The sequence below is a fragment of the Ananas comosus genome, linkage group 10 (genome assembly GCF_001540865.1).
Source record: "Ananas comosus cultivar F153 linkage group 10, ASM154086v1, whole genome shotgun sequence".
Lineage (NCBI taxonomy): Eukaryota > Viridiplantae > Streptophyta > Magnoliopsida > Poales > Bromeliaceae > Ananas > Ananas comosus.
The window spans coordinates 12,026,072-12,048,140 of NC_033630.1; the positions used below are offsets into that span (position 1 = coordinate 12,026,072).

At 36.0% G+C, this 22,069-nt stretch overlaps 3 protein-coding genes across 3 annotated transcripts; all 3 read right to left on the minus strand.

Annotated features, from left to right (window-relative positions):
* LOC109716574 (tRNA(adenine(34)) deaminase, chloroplastic-like) lies at positions 1-4,806 on the minus strand. Its single transcript, XM_020242101.1, has 4 exons — positions 2,043-4,806; positions 1,717-1,804; positions 852-979; positions 1-597 (listed from the first exon to the last, which is right to left on the minus strand). The coding sequence occupies exons 1-4, from the start codon at positions 4,742-4,744 to the stop codon at positions 303-305; spliced, it is 3,213 nt and encodes a 1,070-aa protein (XP_020097690.1). The 5' UTR covers positions 4,745-4,806; the 3' UTR covers positions 1-302.
* Positions 6,562-6,993, minus strand: LOC109716248. The gene has a single exon (XM_020241576.1). The coding sequence runs from the start codon at positions 6,991-6,993 to the stop codon at positions 6,562-6,564; it is 432 nt and encodes a 143-aa protein (XP_020097165.1).
* LOC109716434 (proline-rich receptor-like protein kinase PERK8) lies at positions 14,291-19,448 on the minus strand. Its single transcript, XM_020241880.1, has 8 exons — positions 17,723-19,448; positions 16,816-17,232; positions 16,590-16,676; positions 16,430-16,500; positions 16,169-16,245; positions 15,926-16,073; positions 15,029-15,190; positions 14,291-14,662 (listed from the first exon to the last, which is right to left on the minus strand). The coding sequence occupies exons 1-8, from the start codon at positions 18,750-18,752 to the stop codon at positions 14,477-14,479; spliced, it is 2,178 nt and encodes a 725-aa protein (XP_020097469.1). The 5' UTR covers positions 18,753-19,448; the 3' UTR covers positions 14,291-14,476.

The window sequence follows — 22,069 nt, forward strand, 5'->3', positions numbered from 1 at the left end:
TTGAGAAAATAAATAAATAAATACTACTGCTTTTGGAGCTCAAAAGTTTATTTTAGCTTTCCACCCTAGCATGAGCTTCATATTTCTACTTTGTAAGACACTCGACAGTTACTGTAGAGAAGTTGCATCAGAAGTCATGCGAAACGCAGTTTCGCATTGCTAGGGTTAGTAGAACTAAGAGTTAGTTCCATTTTGATACAATAACATAGAAGCTAGAATCATCAAGGATGAAAAGACCATGCTAGTTTATTACAATTCCACACTCATGGGCGAAAAGAGAAGAAAGGAAACCTCAGAAATGGCTACAAGCAAAACATCATAGAGAAGATGCCATGCACTTTGGTGAAGAACTTGACTGGGTGAGTTGGTAGATATGATTGATGCGGTGGCGGCGGGGCCGGCTCCTGCTCCAGCTTCTTTTCGCTCTTCTTGTCCTTTTTCCTTCTCAGTTGAAAGAATTGCTGCATCACTTCCGAGCATTCGGTCGCGAGCACTCCGCGCCGTGTTGTTATCTTCGGGTGGAATGGATGGACGGGACCCGCCGTATTGTTCGACAATCGGTCGAAGTCGTTATTTTCTCCGTCCCCGGGGAAAAGCCTGAAATGTAGCGAGAAAAGATCAAATACACATGATTTATTCAACAAAACAATGTCTATATAATATAAAAATTGAGGAGCACTATAAACATGTGACTTAAGCGGAATCTGGTGAGAATGGTGCCAATAATGCTCATTTTAATATGAATGTCAAAAATAGATGTTACTCAGAGAAGATAACAATTCAATGACAACATTGAAGAATACTAGAAGAAGTTTATAGCATCAGTGATGTTAAAAGCATATAAAGAATACCTAACCCAGCTCCCATCAGCTCCAACTAGTTTGTTTGGAGCTCCCCAAACCACGGTGTCGATCCGAGCTTGAAGGATTGCTCCGGCGCACATTGCGCAAGGTTCGAGTGTAACGTAAAGTGTCGTCTCCTGCGTAACAAAATCATTTCATCAAGGCATCAAAATGAGAGTTATGCAATCATCTCAAGAATAATCGCACATTCTTCATTTAGAAGAGATCGAAATACAAGATGTCACACCGTAATTCTTCGTGAAAACTTTACTCTTGAGTTTCTGAGTCGGCTTAAGTTCAAACTAAAATTTGCAAATCACATGAATGATGAACTTATGACCTATATCTTGTATTTGGTAGAAGTTAAGGCTCCGTTTGGAATTGCAAGAATATTGCGTTGTGTGTGGTGAGAAAATATGATGGAAACATACTATTTATTTATGCACGTGATATTGCGTTTCGTATATCTTAACAAGTCAGTTATGATATATTTTCTGTGGTTCAATTGAAAAATGAAGAAGCATATTCCTATATGCTTTTCGCCTCGACTCGGTTTTGCCTGCTAGTATTAGATGCGCCTCAATACCAAACGGGCCCTAAATTGTTGTATAGATTGACTCAAGAATATGACAACTTGCTGTTCATTTACAACTGGAGCACATGCTTTCCATTAGCACTTTAACATTAGAAATAATATGTAGAATCAATTAGATGACTATCTAAATTGAAGATTAAATTAAAAGTGGAAAACCATGAAGACTCAATAAACACTACAATCATGAAGAATTACCTGCATGAGTCTCCAAATTAGCAGTGATAAAAAAACAAATACAAATTATTAGGAAACCAGAAAAGAAAAAAAAAGAATATTTACCGAAAGGCGCCAACTCTGTAGAAAATTAGAAGCTTCGCGTATGCAAACCATCTCAGCATGTGCAGTTGAATCTCTGAGCTCTTCAACTCTGGTTATACAAAATAAACAAGCTTGCTCAATTTGATGTACATTTAAAACAAAAAAGCATGAAGGAGCTTTAACATATGCATCCTCTATCCCTGCAAAATCATCTATTCACAGATGTACAATGCTTGTAAAATCTGAATTTTCATTAGTCAGGGACTCATCCAATTCATAGGGGGAAGTGAGTTTTCTGGTTATAGTATGAAAATTCAGCTCTTGCAGAGTGTAAATGTAACACTCACAGATTGCAACCGCGAGCAAAGATCTCTCCATTTCGCACCAAAACTGCCCCAACCGGAACCTCCCACATATCCGCGGCCTTCTGAGCTTCCGCTAGAGCTTCCCTCATGAAAAACTCATCCGTTTTTCTCTGCTCCCTTTCGATCCTATACGCTTCTTCCCACTGGTCAAAACGCTCTTTAACTACCTGATCGGTCCTTTGCAGCTTCCTCCTCTTCAACTCCGCTTCTTTCCCTGAAATTGCAGCAATCTCGGGCGGTTCCGTTATAACAAGCTCCTCTTTTGGCTTGGTCTCTGCTATTGATCGGTCGGCGGTTTTTACACTAGGTTTTTCTATTAGTAATGGCTCTTTGCCTTTATCGTTATATCTGTTCTTATCCATCTCTTCATCCTCTTCGTCTTGCTCTTCGCCCGACAACCAAGAATTCGCGCTGTTTAAAGATTCGCTGGACGAGCTTCTCTTACCGGATTTCTTACTCGAACCATCGGATCTAGTCCAACCCAACTTAATTATATCTGCAACAAAAGTCCACAGCGATTTAGGGTTTCTTCGTGCAGTTTCGGTCCCAGCAGATGAGGAATTCTCTTCGGATTCGTGAGCTGTATTGAACATTTCCGCCGAGGTGGCGCTCCTCATTTCCCACATCTCATCCGACGGCCCTTTGAACCTAGACGTAGATGAAGATCTCCTACCACTTTCTTCGACATGTTTCTCTTCTTTGTATTTTGTCATCGGATCGATTACATTTGTTCGCATACCAATAGTTGTTTGATTTTGATGTAACGCAGAGGACTTCTCTAAAGCATCATTTTTGAGTAAATGAATCTCATCTCTATTAATTCGGCTATCAAATTCATGAGCTTGTGAGCTAGAAGCACTTACGAAGCTACCAGTAGAAGCCATTTGGGAATTTAATTTCCGGTGACTAACCCCTTTCGCTTCGCTTCTTTGGGTCTCTTTCTCTCCCTGAATCATCATAATTTTGTTGTCTTTTCGGTTTTCTAGTCTCGAACTGTAATCCCTTTCGATATTACTACTCGATTCTCCTCTGAAACTATTCCAACGCTTGCCATGTTCGTTCTCTATCCTCGCATTATGCGCCTTTTGAGCCTTTACATCTGTACCAGTCCTCGCAAGATCGAAAACTTGTTGATTGTTTTGTTCTGCTTTTTCTATCTCCTCGTGAACAATATTCGCAACTTTAGTCGAGTGCTCGCAATTATCCGCTTGACTCCGAAGAATGCGTTGTGAGTTGCTCGCGACCTCCGCATCGCTTCTGTTAACCCGAGAAACATTTGTACGAGCTGGATTCTGCCTCCCCAAGTCCTCGACGCTAACTACCTTTCGATTTGTTTGGTCTTGCGTGTCTCTTCGAGCCGAGATAGATGAAACCTCGAAATGCCTTTTAGAATGTGATTCCCTCTCGAGATTACTATTTCTCAGCGTTGCTATGTCTCTAAGAGTTTGCGAGCTCTCCTTCAATTCGCTATTCTTCTTAGAAGACGAAGCGAAACTCACTTTGTGATCCACTCTCGTTGCAACGACTTCGTTCTCTGTCTCATCAATCGCCTTCTGATTTATTTGGCTTCTCTTATCCCTCTTCACCGCCTCGACGTCGCCGTCGTAAACCTCTCGTATCTCCTTAAGATTTTGCGAGCTTCTCTCTACTTCGTCGCGCCTTTGTACTCTCTGTACTCTCTCGTCTATCCTATCCATTCTCCTCGTCGCATCATCCTCACCCCTAAAATTGGAAGAAGAAACCCTAGTTCTATAATCACCACCCACCTCGGATGCCCTCTTAACTTTCCGAGACAACCCTTCCCTCGAATCACTTCTAATGAATCTTTCCTCTTCGTCGGCGTAAGCTTCTCTTTCCTCTCGATCCGAATCCACCGACAAACAAAACCTCTCATCACTATCCTCCAATCTCCATTGACCTCGCTTGATATGCCGTCCATCAACGTCACCATAGCGAGTCGCTCTCGAGGCCGAACCTTCTCCTCTAGAACTCGAATTCCTTTTCGAGTTCTTCAATCCCTTCTCCGAACACCTCTTCCCAACTAGATCGCGCTCTTCGTACTCATCATCATCTTCAGTATCTTCTCTTCGGCATTTCTTCGAACACCCCACCTTCGTCCCCTTCCTTCTCGAGACCCTCTCTCCATCATTCGAATTCCGATCCCTCCTCTCTCGTTGCCGAACCCTGTCACCCTCTTCACAGCAATCATACCCATCTCTTCCTTTCCGATCCAAAACCCTAAATCCACCCCTCCTCCGCCACAGCCCCTCATCGCTCTCCGACGAACACGTCTCCTCCCTCCCTCTCAAAACCCTAGTTTTCTCATCAAGCTCTAACCTTGGACGTCCGAGACTGAAACCCTCGCAGCAGCAGCAGATATGGGGCCGGATCTCGGCGCTAGGGTTCCGGGCGACGCAGCAGCGTCGGCGCTGCCACCTCCACGCGGGCGACGGGGAGGGGAGGAAGGTTCGAGAAAGGGTCCAGTGGATTCGCGTGGGGCGGGGACGAAGGAGGTGGGAGTTGAGGAGGAGGAGGAGATTAGGGTTTCGAGCGAGGGCGAGGTCGAGCTCGTCGTAGTGGTAGTAATGGTGATCGTCGTCGGAGGAGGAGAGGGGGAGGGAGGAGCAGTGAAATGACGGTTTTGCCCTTAGGGAGAGGGCCGCAGCGGAGTAGGCGCTGTACATGGGGAGGAGGGTAAAAGTGGAAAATGACGAGGGGAAGGGGTGGGGTGAAGTGGGGAGAGGGAGTGAGGAGTAAATGGTCGGAGACGAAGGGGGCGGTGCAGTGGACCGGGAACAAGAGGATTGGTTGATTTTGGTAGGCCTGTTCTAGCGAAAAGTTGATTAACCAGATATGGTGGACCGCGAACGTAGATGGTGGTCGGAAGGCTACGTGGCNGATGGGTGCGAACGGAGCGGCGGTGATTACGTGGCACTCGGTGATTGGTTGATTTTGGTAGGCCTGTTCTAGCGAAAAGTTGATTAACCAGATATGGTGGACCGCGAACGTAGATGGTGGTCGGAAGGCTACGTGGCATCTGGTGATTGGCTGGTTCGGTGGACTCGTTCTACTAAGAGAACTCAAAGCGGTCCAGTGGACCGGAAAAGGGCAGGGTACTGTTTGTAGTCTCGGAAGGATACGTGGCGTGTGGTGATTGGTGGGATTTTGTGGACCGGTTCTACGAAATGATCGACTAAATAACTACCCGGAGACGAGTTCGGAGTTGATCAAATTAACGCCACGTGACAGCCACGTGGTCAGTAAAGTGAAAAATGTTCGGAGAGACCCTTAACTATGTGTTGTTTTAAAAAGCATCCTCAACTTTTTTTTTAATTAATACTTTTTTTCTAACTTTTGGGGTTATGTTGTCATTTTAATTTTTTTAGTTAATTTGATTGAGAACCTTGTGAAATTTCACAGAACATTGTGTTATTTTGTAGCTAATTAAAATGAGAATTTTGTTAAAATTAACAGTTTTTTTAGTAGTTGATAATTAGATCTTTCAAATTTTTTTACCTTTTTTTTCTTTTTGTTTCCTTAAACCAAAGAGGGAGTGACCTGAAACATCACTAGGAGGTTAAGAACCTTGTTGTAATTAACCTCTTTAATCTGTCTTTTTTTTTTTTGGCTAAATTACATAAAATTTTTCTGTTAAAACCCGAATTTTCACTTTCCCCCCTGTCATTTAAAAACCTACACTTTGTTCTCTTGTAAAATAAAAAATATTCACTTCGCCCCCTACCGTTAGTAATCCGTTAGGATTCCATTTATAAAATATTATTATATTTTTTTTTGACCAAAAAGACCGTCAGCCTTCTTTCCTGTAAACATGATGAGGGGCAAAATGGTCATTTTATCATCACAGTTCACACCGTGTCTCCTGTGAATATTTTTTATTTTACAAAGGGGTAAAATGTAGGTTTTTAAATGACAGGGGGAAAAGTAAAAAATCGGATTTTGACAGGAGGATTTTCTATAATTTAGCCATTTTTTTTAATTATTTGTCTATTTTTTTTGCTTCGTAATGGAGAGAATAAAAACTATCTCATAATCCATAGTTTAATAATAGACATGCTTAATTTAAACATCTAAGCATGAAACAATTGAAACACTAATGCAACTAAATTAAGAATGGGCTTATTTGTCCATTATCTGTTATAACGGCAAAGAACCTGTCTGACCCCACTTTTACTTCTGCTTTCAGCTAACGCCACTTCCAATAAAGTGTTCGGCAATCAAAAAGTTCAGAAGCTCTACTGCATCAGGAATTCAATAAATAATTTTAAATTTCAAAAGTAAAAGCTTCGGTTTGATATTAGCGTGGCATTTCGTATGATATTAAAGCAAAAAATAACATCTTTTTAAATAGTACTACATAGAAATATCGTTATCTAGCAACCTTATGTACAAATCAATTCTTATTTTACCTTCTTATTTTGCCTTTTATAAACATTAAAATTAAAAAGTATGAACTAAAATAAAAGAAAAAAAAAAATTTGCATCATACTCCATTGGCCCAAAAGCTCCCAAACCAAAAGAGGCCTTTCTCCTCCACCAATCCATTCCACACCTCCTCCTCTCCCCTATCACAAAACCAATCACCCTCTCTCCCTTCAAAATGACCAAAATGCCCTTGGTGGGCAACAAATAGTGCACCACCACCTCTCCTTACACTACTAACAACATCTTTTCCTTCAACAACAACAACAACATCATCATCTCTACTCTTCATGGTCATCAACCTCTTTTGGTGGAGCTTCCTCAGCACAATCCTCTTTGATTTCACCACCAACTTGTGTGGCAATGTGATCAAGAGGAAGATTGTGACTTGGAGGGCCAAGCAAGGGCAGCAACAACACACGACGACGCAGTCGACCGCGACTGGGCCGCAATCTTGCATGGTGCATGTGGTGGTGGTGGTGGTAGTAGGCATGTTGGTTTTTGGAGAGAGAGAGAGAGAGAGAGAGAGAGAGAGAGAGAGAGAGAGATATGATGATGATGATGAAAGGAAGGAGAAGAAGAGGAAGAGGAGGTGTGAGCATTGGTGATGAGGAGACATATTTGTTTGAGAGAGAGAGAGAGAGAGAGAGAGAGAGAGAGAGAGAGAGGAGTTAAGGGAGGGTATACAATATTTGCTTAAGGGTGAAAGTGTGCTTGTTGTGGAAGTGACTTGAGAGAGAATGGCAAGCCACACCAATTGCTTTGTTTGATTGGTAAGCCACAAAAAACTTGTCTATGTGGGGTTGTAGAGAGAGAGAGAGAGAGAGAGAGAGAGAGAGAGAGAGAGAGAGATAGAAAGAGAGAATTTATTGTTTAGATAGGACATTTAAAAAAAATAATAACTTTAAAAAGTTTTCTAATAGGTCAAATGATCCTTTCAAACTTTTACTTGGCCAAAGAATCTTTTCTTGCCAACTCAGTACTTTATTAAATAAAAATGAGAAAGACCGTGAATCGTTCATCATTTTAAAAAAAATTGTGAATTATTTTTTGTTTTCAGATTATTATCGTTATGTATAGATTTTTTTTGTATAGATTGTGAGGATTTTTATAAGGTTGTTAGGGTATATGTGAATTATTAAAAAAAAAATTGATTGTTAAGATTATATGAATAGATTGTTACAGTATTTTTGATTGTTTAGATTGTGTTAAGATTATATGAATAGATTGTTACAGTATTTTTGATTTTTCAGATTGTATACGATTTGTTGGAATTATTCACATGTTTAATCCCTAATTATTAGTTTACTATATAAGTTCTTTGTAATTAATAGAGTTGACTTTTAGAGGTGCTCTTCAAGTTTTAAATTTAGAGATGAACATGTTTGACTTTTCAAGCAAATTTGATCACTTTTTTTTTTCCCCACATATACCTCCTTATTATGGAATATTCTTAATCCAAATTTAAAATGTTATGGGCCAGTTTTCAGGTAATACAATGAACTATAACAGGTCTAAATTTAGATTCAAATTCAAACTTTTGAAAATTCAATTTAATCCAATTTTCAAAAATCAAAAACTAACAGTTTGAGTAAGTTGACATTAGATTGATAAAGTTTGAGCATCAAAAGGGGCTACAAATTATTAACTTGTTTTCTTCTGAAAGAAAAAGGAAAAAAGAATCTTCAAAAAAAAAAGGAGGGTGTATAACTTGTTTTCCTTTTTCACTTCTTACATGAATTTTTTATACTAATTATAAATTTTTAGGTCTCAAAAATAGAAAATTTAAATTCAATATTTTACTTCTACAATCAACAATTGTATGCGAGTTTTTTTTTTTTTTTTGAACAGCTCTACTAAAGCAGCACCTCTGCATTTCTACTATGGGCGAGCTCTATTCAATTAAAACTGAATTACCAAACTGAGCTGATCTAATTCGGTCGATCGGTTTTGGTTTGATTGGCTTTTCTATTTAAACGGGCTCGATTTGAGCTAAAATTTTGATTTGGGTGTTCGGTTCGAATGTCTAACTTAAAATCCAAATCGATCGTATAAACCGATAATATAAGCCAAAAAAATTTACTATTATTTCCTTTTGACTCTTTTTGCATAAATTGAATTCGATTATAAATGATTCAAATTTTTTAAACCAACAAATCTAAATTATTGGCCACATCTTAAAGCCCAACATAGAAAGGCCTGATCCCAAAAAAATTAGTTTGGTTGGTTCCTTTGTTAGTTAATTCGCGAATTATTCGCAAATTATTGAAAATCCGAATTAAACGGTCTGTTTACGACTTTTTTTCAAAAGAAGAGAATTATTCGCGAATTTTTGGGGCCAGCCAAATAATTCACGAATTATTCCCGAATTATTGAAAATATGAATACAAATCTTATAATTTTTATTTTTAAATATAGATTATTTTATATTTTATATCTTATATCTTATATTTTATACCGAATCCGTTTTTTAAGCCGAATTTTTCAACGAATTTAAAAATTAAAAAATAAATTTTATGCGTATTATACCCGTATCGAATTTTTGCTGAATCCGAATTAACTAACTATGGTTGGTTTTCAATTTGGAGTGATAATTCGATCAATTCAGTGCAGAAAACTGTAGAATCAAAAACTTCGGTTCAATTTATCATTTCATTAAAAATTGATTAAATGCTCTCTCCTAATTTCTACGAATATTTCTATTCGAACAGCAAAAATTTTTACATTACAAAAAGAAAAGAATCCTTGAAGAGAGTGAAATGAGTCTCTTTGTGAAAGAACAAAAAAAACACAAAGAGGTGGTGATGACCCACAAACAATTTCTTCTACATCAAAATTGAGTGAGCTCTTATTCACTAGCTTTAGTAGCATGTGATTCTTTTTCAATATATGTACATAAATATATGGGGCCACTATTTCTTCTTAGAATATATATATATATATATATATATATAGAGAGAGAGAGAGAGAGAGAGAGAGAGAGAGAGAGAGAGAGAGTGAGTGAGTTCGGCAATTATACTTTTATGAGTATTGGCTTTTTTATACTTATAAATTTTCGGTCCTTAGATTTATTCCATTAATCATTTCCACCCGTTAGATCATACTATTCAACCAACACCTACTCAACCGTAGGGGATCACTATCATTTTAAGTGGGGACTACCATCATCCTAACCACACATCCCATCAATCAACGGTTAAAAATTTATGANTAATTTATAATATTTTGATATCATTTACCTAGTGACCAAAATGGTTGAAAATCAATAGCTGGTAAAAAAAAATCTTATAAAAAATAATGATATGACACTTAAATTTTAGATTAAAAATATTGATCCTATTTTATATAATATAAAAAAAAATTTATCAAAATTTTATATATTTTGAATATTTTTACACAATTAAATTTGCAAATATCTCACCACGATCATTAAAATTATTACTTTTGGGCTCCTCGATCATTAGGAGAAAGATATGAAAAAATCACAAAATTTATTTTTTAAGATGCTTCAGATACTCTAAATCAAATTTAATAGAGCCGATCATCGATTCGAAAGACCCACATCAAACATGACTTGGTATATATATATATATATATATAGCTATATATATATAGCTAGGCTCCTATGATTTTGAAAGTACGGGAGCCTCCGTACTTGAAAGTTATTTTCGATGATAGGACGTCCGATTCGGCGATCGGTTCCGTTAGACATGATCTACGCTATTGGAACTATCTAGAAACCAAATTTCATAATTTTTTGACTTCATTTGCCTAGTGAACGAGTAGCCTCAAAATGAACGGTTGAAAATAAAAATCTCATAAAAAAAAATGATAAAGGACTCAAATTTCAAATCGGAAGTATTGATCTTGCTATTGACGTTAAGTAGAATTTTCTATTAAATTTTCATGTAATTTGGATACTTCTACACTGTTGAACTTAAAAACGTACCACATCGGCCGTTAAAATAGTCATTTTTGGGACCTTTTGATCGCTTAGTAAATGATGTCAAAAAATTATAAAATTTGGTTTCTAGATTGTTCCAATAGGGGTTTAAAAGGATTTTACTAACAGAGCCTGGATGTTCGAATCGGATGTCCTATGTCTGAAACACAACTTACAAAGGACGGAGGTCGCCCTTATTTTCGAAATGTATAGTAAAGAGACTATATATATATTATAATATAGATATGATAGTATTATATATATATTGTCATATATATATTATACTAATTATGATAAAATATACGTGCAAATGCAGTCTCATATTTTTGAAGAAGTTATATAATTTTTTTAATTATTTTTTTAATTTAAGCATGTTTTATATGATTGCAATATGTATATAAAATTAAAAATAATAAATATGCTATAAGAAAGTATTGCTTTAAATTGATAAATAATTAACAATAATCTCTAATGCAAAAATTACTTTTGAAATTAAATAGAAAAATAAAATCCGTTAGGAAATAAATTTTTGAAATTAAATAGAAAAATAAAATCCGTTATCTTAAAAAGAAAATATATTTTGAAATTAAATAGATAATATCTAAAAAAGATATTTTAAAATAAAATAGGAAAATATCTTTTATAGAATTTTCACACCCGTAATCTGTTATAGAAAACTTACTTTTGAAATTAAATAAGAAAATTTATTTTTTAGGATTTTCACATCAGTAATCTGTTATAGAGAACTTACGTATTCATTGCGGTTTCTATTTCTATTTTTATTCTTATGTTTAAAATTTTTCGTACGGAAAGAAAAAAATGGGTCTGTCGACAGACCCAAATTTGAATATACGTGCTTATATATATATATTTGAGTCCGGCTACTATATTCTTATGAGTATAAACCTTTTTGTACTTATACGTTTTTGACCGTTAGATATATCTCTTTGACAATTTTCACCCGTTAGATCATACTCTTCAACCAACCACAAACTCAATCCTAGGGACCACTATTGTCATAACCGAAAACCACTATCATCCTAACCGTATATTTTTTTCATCCAACGGTTGAAAATTTATGAGTACAAAGAGATCTATACTCATAAGAGTACAGTAATCCTAACTTGTATATATATTTCTAAACTTTGGTCCATTTTGATTCAATTATTTAATCTTTTAAAAATTTAATTTTGGTACTCAATTTTTTAATTTATCTAATTTAAACTATTTGATGGTTCGTCTATTAGAAATTTTAGACGCATTACTTGCTATAATAAAATTGCAGTGGCATGAATTATCTAAAATGTACTATATATCCAGTCCGAAAAAAATAAACTATATATTTAGGCTTCATTTAATATCGTGTTACCATTTTATTTTTTAGAATAAAATTTTATATATAAAAATATGCAGGAGTGGATAGTGAATTGCTCGCAACTCTTTTACTGTATTATAAATTATTTTTGAATACTATTTAGATAATATTTTATCCAACAACACTACACGCTTTAGCGCCCCAACATGTCCTGAAAAGTTTTCGACTTTCTAATTTATCCCTCTTAGAAGAATAATATTGAAAATATTCTTTTTATATTCCAACCTCAAATATATCCCTAGAGTTAAAATCTGTTACTAAACTATGTTATCTGTATAAAATTACTATTTTGCCCTTTAAAATATACCCTTCCACCATTACTGACTTTTCTTATTTGCCCTTAAATTAGGGGCACAAAAAGTATTTTGACTTTTGGTCTTTTCAAATATACCCCTCTACCGTCACCAATATTTCTTATTTGCCCTTAAGGTAAGAACAAAATTAGCATTTTAATTTTTTTTAACTGTGGTAGATATTTAACTCACGTTTAACCTAAGTTAACTTAACAGGTGGTAACTGTAGGAGTATTTTAGAATAACGGAGAAACATATGAGGAATATATTAGAAAGAAAAAAAAAAAACGTAAAACTAACTGAGATATTTTCAAAATTCTGAGGGGTATACAGGTAATTATCCCTAATAAATAATACAAACTTTGGATAGCTTTTGAAGATTCTTCTTGTCCCCTCCCAAGTGGGTGGGGCCCCTTCTATTCTTTGCTATTATTTATTTATTTATTTATTTATTTGCATTAATTTGCATCATCTTTCATTCTTATAAGCAACAGCATCATATTTAATTCTTTGCTAGAATTTATTTATTTAATTTATTCATTTGCATTAATTTGCATTATCTTTCATTCTTACAAGCAACAGCATCATATTTAAAACTTGAGAAAAATATGCAAAATATTCACTGAATTTTAAAATTTTACAAATTTAAAAAAAAAAAGAGTAAATTTCAAGTAGTCCACTTTCACTTTATCATAAATATAACTATCCCGTGGTTTAACTTCTTTTTTACTTCATCTTATATTTAATTATCATGTGATTATCCAAAAAAGTTAAATGTAGTACCCAATGTGGTAGTAGATTTTTTTAAATAAAAATAAAAACAAATTTACAGAATAGTTAAATATAACCTTTTAAACTAGAGAGTAATAAAGTAAAAATAAACCCTTTAAAGAAACAATCATATAAACCATGTATTTTGATTAATCACTTGTATCACTATGGATTGTGACTCTCATTTGATATTGAACTCTTTTAAGTTTATATTACCTTGGTTCTATTTTTAAAGTTTCTAGAATGAGTTTAAGAATATTTGAATTATTCGATCGAAGGATAACGATCGATTATTAATTAAAGCTAATAAAATTTAGAACTTGGTTGCTGATTAAAACCAAATAAAAATTTCACAAGTAAAGTTCCCTCAAATTAGATTTGATTGCATTTGATTTGTGCATAGCGAAAATGCTCATTTGGGGTGCCTAGGAATCTTAAGGCCTATATTTTTAATATGCGCAAATCACATTTACTTAAGCTCATCAAATCCAACCATAAAAAAAAAATCAAAATAGTATAAATGACTCTGTTAATAATACCACTCTTTGCACATAAAATATAATGACACAAATCATATCAAAACTGCAAAATCATCCTATTTCCAGAGAGAGAGAGAGAGAGAGAGAGAGAGAGAGATTATGCTGAAAATAGAAAAAGCTTAAAAAAGATGGGCACAAGTGTGTGTCAATATCTACTCCTTATCCTTCTCTCTGATGAGATGCATATTGCATAATCATACTACACACTTTAAAATAATCAGAAAAGTAAAGAAGGTTTATATAAAAAGGCACTGTTCAAACTTAATGTCAAAATTATCCTTTTATAACAAATTAGAATCATTTGACTCATAACACAAGAAGATTATATTATATTCAATCTTAAGTAATAAGAACTTGGGTGAAGCTAGAATGCTTCTAGAAGTAAACAAAAGTGTTTACTTCCACATCGTTTGCAATGATAGAGTATCCAAATCGACGATCTGTATATTGAACTCGATCCAAACTATTTGAGTTTCGAAATTTTATACCATTTTGATATCATTTGCCTAATATTCAGACGATCTTAAAATTAACTGTTTTTAATGGCTAATATAAGGTGAACTTCAATCACGACATTCGAGTCTTACGGAGTCCGAATAGCCTAAATCATGTTTAACAGCGTTGATTCAGATGCCCTATCACCGGAAACGACATGAAAGTAACGACCTCGTTTACTTCTACAAGCATTCTACTTTTACTAAGAACTTGAACATAGGAAATTATACTTAGATACTAAGAGGGTGACATAAGCAAATAAACATTACTAATATCCACTAATATTGTGAAATACAACTGCGATGCTCGATTGAGAGAAAAAAGGAAAGATAAAGTTTGGTTAGAGAAAGAGAAGATTGAAGAACAATATGAAATTAAGCTATATAAATGTAAGTTCAAAATATATATTTTCAACAGTTAAAGAAGCTCAATAACCGAAGAAAGAATCATACAGATAAATTCATAAGATTTTACTAACATCGGTATAAAAGAATTGGCTACAAAAAGAGGGGGAGGGGAGAAGATATTACACGATATTTGAGGAAGCGCGCGTCCTCTCTTCAGAAATATGTTTGACTGTTTATGCTAGATTGGGTGTAATCCGAGCTGTGATCGTGACCGCCGAACGCCATGTGCTGGAATATTCTGATCTCAGCTGTGTTCGGGCCGTTGAAGAGCTCGCTCTTACCGGGTTGAATGCCGTTGTTGAGATCAACTTCGGCTAAGCTATCGAGAACTCTCACCACCTGAAGAAACTTACTACTTTATTGGAATATAAAATATTTATTTTTATACAACTAATATTATAAATGTAATAAGCGAAAAAATACATGTACCAAGAGAACTGTAGCTAATTGAGGAATGGGTACATGAAATTTAAGTTTTTGTTTTGTTTCAGTACCTCTTCGCTAGCTTCTGTAGAAAACTAAATCATTTCGGTCGTAACACAACATTACATCATTCGTTCTGATGGCGAGGTAGTGAAACCAAATGAATAGTGAAACGTTAGGTACTAAAATCGAAACTTCCAACGTTCGGGTACTCATTTCGAAATGCGCCACAATTCAGCTGTTGTTTTACCAGTGTAAAAGTAAATATAATTAACATTTAACCTGGCTCATGCGGGGCCTCATTGATGCCGAATGGCGGACACATGCCGCTGCTGCTTCGATCATACGAAACATTTCGACTTCATTATAGTTCTTCTCAAGCCTTGGGTCGACTAACTCTTCGAGATTTCCAGTCTCGAGCGCTTGCGTCAGCAACGGTCTTGCCTGGGAGAATGTTTTAACACACTCCATTAACCAAATTAAATAGCTAAATTAAATTGTGTTGTATTAAAACACACTCAATTATCACCTTGGGAGCAGAGAAACAGCGATAAACATTTCGAGTTTTTCCGATGTTGTAGCATTACTGGGTTTGCTTCAGAAAATCAATAACTTCCTTTTTGCAGTATGTTTTTTAGCAACAGTTTTGTCGAAGAGATAAAAACTTTCTCCAGGTAAAATTTTGTCATTCCCAGGTAAAAAATTGTCATTCCTATTCTAAACACGACACGTAAAGATTCGGCACAAGTAAGAGGCATCAGATCAACATCAGTTAAACTGTTAAACAGATGTGAATGATAAACTAGCTACAATATCATCTGAAAATAGTGTTAAGCTGCAGTAAAGCACCTACGTAAATGAATGAATTATTAAGGATTAATATGTTGAGGTGTGCTACAGTAGCTCTAAAATTATAATTTTACAAATTAAAGGATATAGAAAGCTCTTTAAGTCATAATTGTACGAAGGAAAATATTCTTAGGTAGCACCAGAATATCCATTCAGCAAATAACATCTGTTTCCTTCTGAAATGTATGTAAGAAATGCACCACCAATCATATTTCCAGATACACTTTAAAGTTTCATGTAGTTTGTAGCTTATTTAAGCTACTTAAAACATAATTCTAGAAGACGCAGGAAAAGAAATTTCTTGGGAAATAAGATACTTTCAGAGCTTACCCACTCAACAAGGCTCTCGTCGCCCAGAGGCCGTGACACATCAACAGGCTTTCGACCAGTAATAAACTCTAATAGCACAACGCCAAAAGAATATACATCGGATCTCTCGGTCAATTTGCCAGATGATGCATACTCCGGAGCCAAGTATCTAAGAAGAGAACAAAAAAAAATTCAATTTGTTAGTACTCAAAAGTTCCTACAATTGCATTCTTAGTAATTTTCAATTGATTGATTCACACTTACCCAAATGTCCCCATCACCCGTGTCGTCACATGTGTGGCCGTGTCCATAGCTAACCTTGCCAGGCCGAAATCAGCCACCTAATTCATGAAGACGACTCCATCAATATCGAGACTAATAAATAATACAAGCTTTCAAAATACACACATCTCCAGCAAAATCATCTATTTACATACATTCTGCTCTGAAATTTGAAGTGTCGAATATACCCCTCAAACTTACGAACAAATAAGTTTGCACAAGAATGTATTATCCAAGACTAACCTGAGCCTCGAAATTGTTATCCAACAAAATATTTGAGGATTTAATGTCTCTATGTATTATTCGTGGATGACCTGGATAAAAAAAATAAACAAAGAGGATTGAAATTGATGGGAGAAATGGATAATAGGGTTGGTAACTTAAAGAAAAAAGAGAATATTACAATCCTCATGCAGATACGCTATTCCTCGGGCTGCGCCAGCTGCAACCTTAACCCTAACCGCCCATTCCATAACCGGTCTTCCTTCCCCTGCAAAAGCAAATTGAGAAATGTGCGCGGAACGGGTTTAAGAGCTTAAGATCCAGATAACGAGTAGTTAAATGTAGGTTTGTAAATTTCATGGCAACTGTTTCTGCAACTTAGTCTAACTAAAGCAGTTAAACCATACCATGAAGATGATAATGAAGAGTGTTGTTAGGCACGAAATCATATACAAGCAGTCGTTGGTTCTCCGCTATGCAATACCCCACGAGCGAAACCAAATGCCGATGGTGTACTCTACTGATGATCTCGACTTCGGCTTGGAACTCCCGTTCCCCTTGTCCACCCCCGTCTTTGAGTTGTTTTACGGCTACTTCTCTTCCATCTGGCAAGCAACCTTTGTACACGGAACCAAACCCACCTTCCCCTAAAAGATTCTGAGCCGAGAAGCCACCGGTAATCTGATATAGTTCCTCGTACGTAAAGTATGCCTTTGAATTGCTCAAGCTTATGTCGGTCATCGAGCGCTTCATCCCTTGGGTTCCGGTGCTGTCGTTGTTGTGCATGAGAGGAGCTGTCGGGGTCCTTGGATGCGGTGATTCTCCTAAGGAGAAACAAAGTTGGAATTAAATGCAAAGTCATAGTACGCAAAATATCCCTATTGTAGCAATTGGCATTCATACATATATACACCTACAATATCATCAATTGACATACATATCCCTGCAAAATCTAAATTTTTCATACATATATGTAAGTAGATGATTTTGCAAGGTTGCATAAGCACCTCTTTACAACTTGACTGAGGGAACTATTTGCGAATCTGAAGTAACAAAAGTCGGAATTTGGAATGATCTTCTTGGTAAAGAGTTGTCGCTATTTCAATTTTCTTGCATTTTTAAGCTCTACGCGGTTGAAGGCACCTAAATGCTTTTCAAAAATCGGAATTAAATAAAACTGTCCTAAATGCCTTCGATCTTAAATAACTTGAGAGATATACAAACAACGCCAAGAGAGCAAAAGGTTTCTGAATCTAGAATAAAGATGTAAAGACAATAATGCAAAATATATGAGGAAAAGAAATCTGAAATTACCTGACATTTGCGGGGATATAGAAGGCGAAGGCATCACGAACCCGGAATAATAACCAGCAGTGGGCCTTCTCCGCTTCCTCACGTACCACACAGCCGCACCAACCAAACTAAGTATGAGAAGCCCTACCACAACACCAATTGTCGCAATGTTTCCCGTACTAAGCCCGCCACTCGGCGAGCTGCCGCTCGGTGTTCCAACCCCAGAATTTGATGACTTGTTCGAGTTTGGGTTACTCGGTACATTCGAATCACTTGGTGTCGTAGGAGAAGGTAAAGGAAGTGGACTTCCGGGAGGAGAAAGCACAGACGGCGCGTGTGGAGTTTGTCCGGCAGAGGAATTGGCGGAAGTCGAGGACGGAGGAGGAGAAGAAAGAGATGGAGGCGGTGGCGGTGAATCAGAAGGCGGGCGCGGGGATTTCGACGGAGGAGGTGAGCGTACTACTGGCGGTGAAGGCGAATTCTTGGGTGGCGGAGGTGAAGGTGAAGTAGAAGGCGGTTTAGCCGATAATGGCGGAGGCGGAGGAGAACTTGTAGGTGGCGGTGTAAGCGGATTTGAAGGTGGCGGAGGGGAAGGGAGGACAGCGGGTGAGGGAGGCGAAGGAGGAGGGGAAGTCGAGGGTGGAGGAGGGGGAGAAGCCAATGGTGGCGGAGGAGGCAATACNGATAATGGCGGAGGCGGAGGAGAACTTGTAGGTGGCGGTGTAAGCGGATTTGAAGGTGGCGGAGGGGAAGGGAGGACAGCGGGTGAGGGAGGCGAAGGTGGAGGAGAAGCCAGGGGCGGCGACGCAGGAGGTGATGGTGGTGGAGAAGAAGAAATTGAAGGGGGTGGGGCGGCGGCAACCGATGGTGGATCGGAGGTGGCATTGGGTTGAGACAAAGGTGGTGGTGAAGAAGAAGGAGGAGGAGGAGAAGAAGAGGTGGGAGGTGGTGAGGAGGAAGAAGAAGGTGGTGGTGGGGATGGGGATGAAATAGACGGCGGCGGAGATGCCGCGGCCACCGCCGGGGAAGATGGTGAGGGTGAAGAAGCCATGTTTTGTGTACTACCTTAATTCAATCATAGCAAATATTGTCCATTTAACCTACATACAACACTAAGATTACTCAATACTCCATGATCCAGATCTTCTTCTTCTTCTTCTTCTTCTTCTTCTTCTTCTTCTTTTTTAACTTTATCTTTCGAAAGATCTCAAAACCAAAGAACCCAAATCTCCAAAAACCCAGAAGCAGGAACAAATTAAACAAATTTATCTTCTTCCCCCAAGTAAAGAACCCAAAATCAGCAACAAAAACCCATCAAACAAATCATTCAGAATCAGTCACGCATTTAATCAAACACCACAAATGCAAACTACATACATACACATACAGTGAAAAAGGAAACACCTTTTCCTCCAAGCATTTCCCCCCCATTTCAAGCACACCAAAACCCACCACAAACCCCCCCAACCCCCAACCCCTCCAAGATCCCACCTTTCCCACAAACCCCACACCAAAAATGCCAAACCGAGAGCAACCCAGATCACAGAAACCCTAAAAGATCACAAACCCAAACCCAGCACCTTGCCCAACACCCAAATGCAGGATTTTCATCAACCATTCAACAAACCAAGAACATAAAAACCCTACAAATCCGAGAAAGGAGAAAAGAAACCCACCTCAATTCTCACCTCTTCTTCCTCCTCCTCCTCTTCTCCCCTCCCTTTTCCACACGCTCCTCAACTGGTCAATAATAAGAGAAGAGAGAGAGAGAGAGAGAGAGAGAGAGAGAGAGAGTATATGGAGAGTTGGGTTGGAAAAAGACCAAAGCATATATAGTAGGATGAGTGCACAGTGCACTCCCATGTGTGATGTGTCTTTTAACTCATGGAACAGGTTTTCTTTTTCTTTTTCTTTTTCTTTTTCTTTTTTACTTTTTTTTAACAAAAATTATATTATATAATTCATCTGAATCATGAATTATATTGTAACTTTAGTATTCAACCCTTTAATTTATTTAATTTGAGTCAAATTGAATATATTATTTATTTTTACAAATTTAATTAATATATTTTATGCAATTCTGACAACTATAAATTAATTAAAGTAAGTAAATTAGCTTAAATTTTAAAGTCAAATTGCTATTAACCAATTCAAAATAAATAAATTAAAAAAGTTAAGTGATAAAATTAAAATTTTGAAAAATTAGATAACTGGATGAAAATAATTTAATAGTTCTAGTAAATTATATATATATATATATATATTAAATATATATAATATATATATATATATATATATATATATATATAAACTGAGCTAGAATACTATCGGTAGTAAACGAGTCGTTTTACACGATTTGTTTTCGATGATAGAGCTCCAAATTGACGATCGCCTCCGTTAAATATGATCTAACAATTTAAATTACCTAGAAATCAAATTTCACGTACTTTCGATATTGTTCTTTTATCCATCAAGTGAACAAAAAAATGAATGGCTAAAATGAATACTCTTAAAAAAATGATGATAGGAGTCTTGTAATAAAGATCAAGAGTATAGATCTTGTTTTAAATAGTTTAAAGAATTTTTTACAAAAATTCAATTGATTTGGATATCTTTACGTCATTAAACGAGAAACGCCTCTTATCGACCATTAAAATTACAAATTTTGAAATCCTTTGATCATTAGGCAAATGATGTCGAAAAGATTTGAAATTTGATTTCTAAACACTTCAAGTGGATATGATTATGTTCAATCGAAGGCCGATCGTTAATTGGAAATTCTATCATCAAAAATAAATCGGTAATAAAACGGCTCGTTACGTACCTGATAGTATTCTAGCTCAACTCTATATATAGTATAATATATATATATATATATATATATATATATATATTTATTTATTTATTTATTTATTTATTTATTTATTTTTTTCAATAATCATGGGATAGGATTTGGAATCCCCTGTCTCCCACTGCCTACAAGTAGGAGAATTTTCCAGGAAAAAGAAAAAGAAGAGAGAGAGGTTTTGTATTCTATTTGTCAGATGGATGTGAGCACCTGCTGTGATGTTACCTCTTTGCCACTTACAGAATAGTTCAAATGAATGATTATCTTATTTGACATATATCTTTTAGATTAACTCTATACTGCTTCATGTAAACGTATCGAGTAAAGTTTTGTTGGATCGTTGGCACTAACCATTAATCCCAAAAGTTCGAGCTGCTAAAAATACGCAACCAATTCACTTAAAACGTACAGATACAGTGCCCGTAGGTCTCAATTGTGACTCAGCCCAACCAGCCTTACGCTACTTCAAACATGACTTGGACCACCCCAACCTCACGTCATTTCGAATATGACTCGGCCCAACAAACCTCCCGCCACAAAGGCAAAATGCTGGCACATTTAAGCCAACAAGTTTAACTTTCATATATATCTCTGCAAAAGTTCAGTAATATTTATATTTGCCCCTCTGATTTTTACCAATACCGTTTATTTGTTAACAACAGATAAGTAAAATGACATTTTTGTTATAACAAATACGTTTTCTTAAAAGCCTCAATTGTTAGAATTATGCAGAAATCTCCTCTAAAAAATTTTTAACGGTCATTTTCTTCTTTTCTACTATCACAAATAATACAAGAGAGGTAAAAAGTTAAATTTACCCCATTCACTTACCAGAGTTAAGTATTTGGTTAATTATATTTTTCTAGCGGATCCTAAAAACGGAGGTATATTTGAAAATATTAGAACTTTTGTAAGAATAAATATGAAAAGTTGAACTTTATAAGGTTATATCTGCTATTCGATATATTTACATAGAGTTATATGCAATTAACCCTATCTTTCTAATTTATTTCAAAATATAAATAAGAGAGAAAATTTGTTTTTTATATATTTCTAAAATTTTTCGTTACGGTACAGTTTAGATATATTATATGATTATTTTATTTAATTTATTCGGAAAGCATGTAATATTTGATTGAAAAGAAATATGACACAATGCCTGAAATTAATATAATATTCAATTTTTAAATTATATTTCAGAATAAAATAAACTATTTCGAAGATAAAATATATTATCTTACTAATAAAATGCCTAGAATCAATTAATTTTTTAAATAAAATAAATTATTTCTGTAACGCCCCAATAGTCCCACATCGGATGGGATACTGATTTTGATCAGTTTATATGAGACCTACACGCTAATAGTAATAATAATCGGACTTAAGCATTTTGGGCCGGTGATTTAGGCCCAACGAATTATTATTGCTAGCGGGTCGAGTCGTTGCAATTGGTATCAGAGCCGAATACCAGCCGGAAGTGTGAGAACTAAGTGCTATGCGGGACAAAGTGCTACACCAAC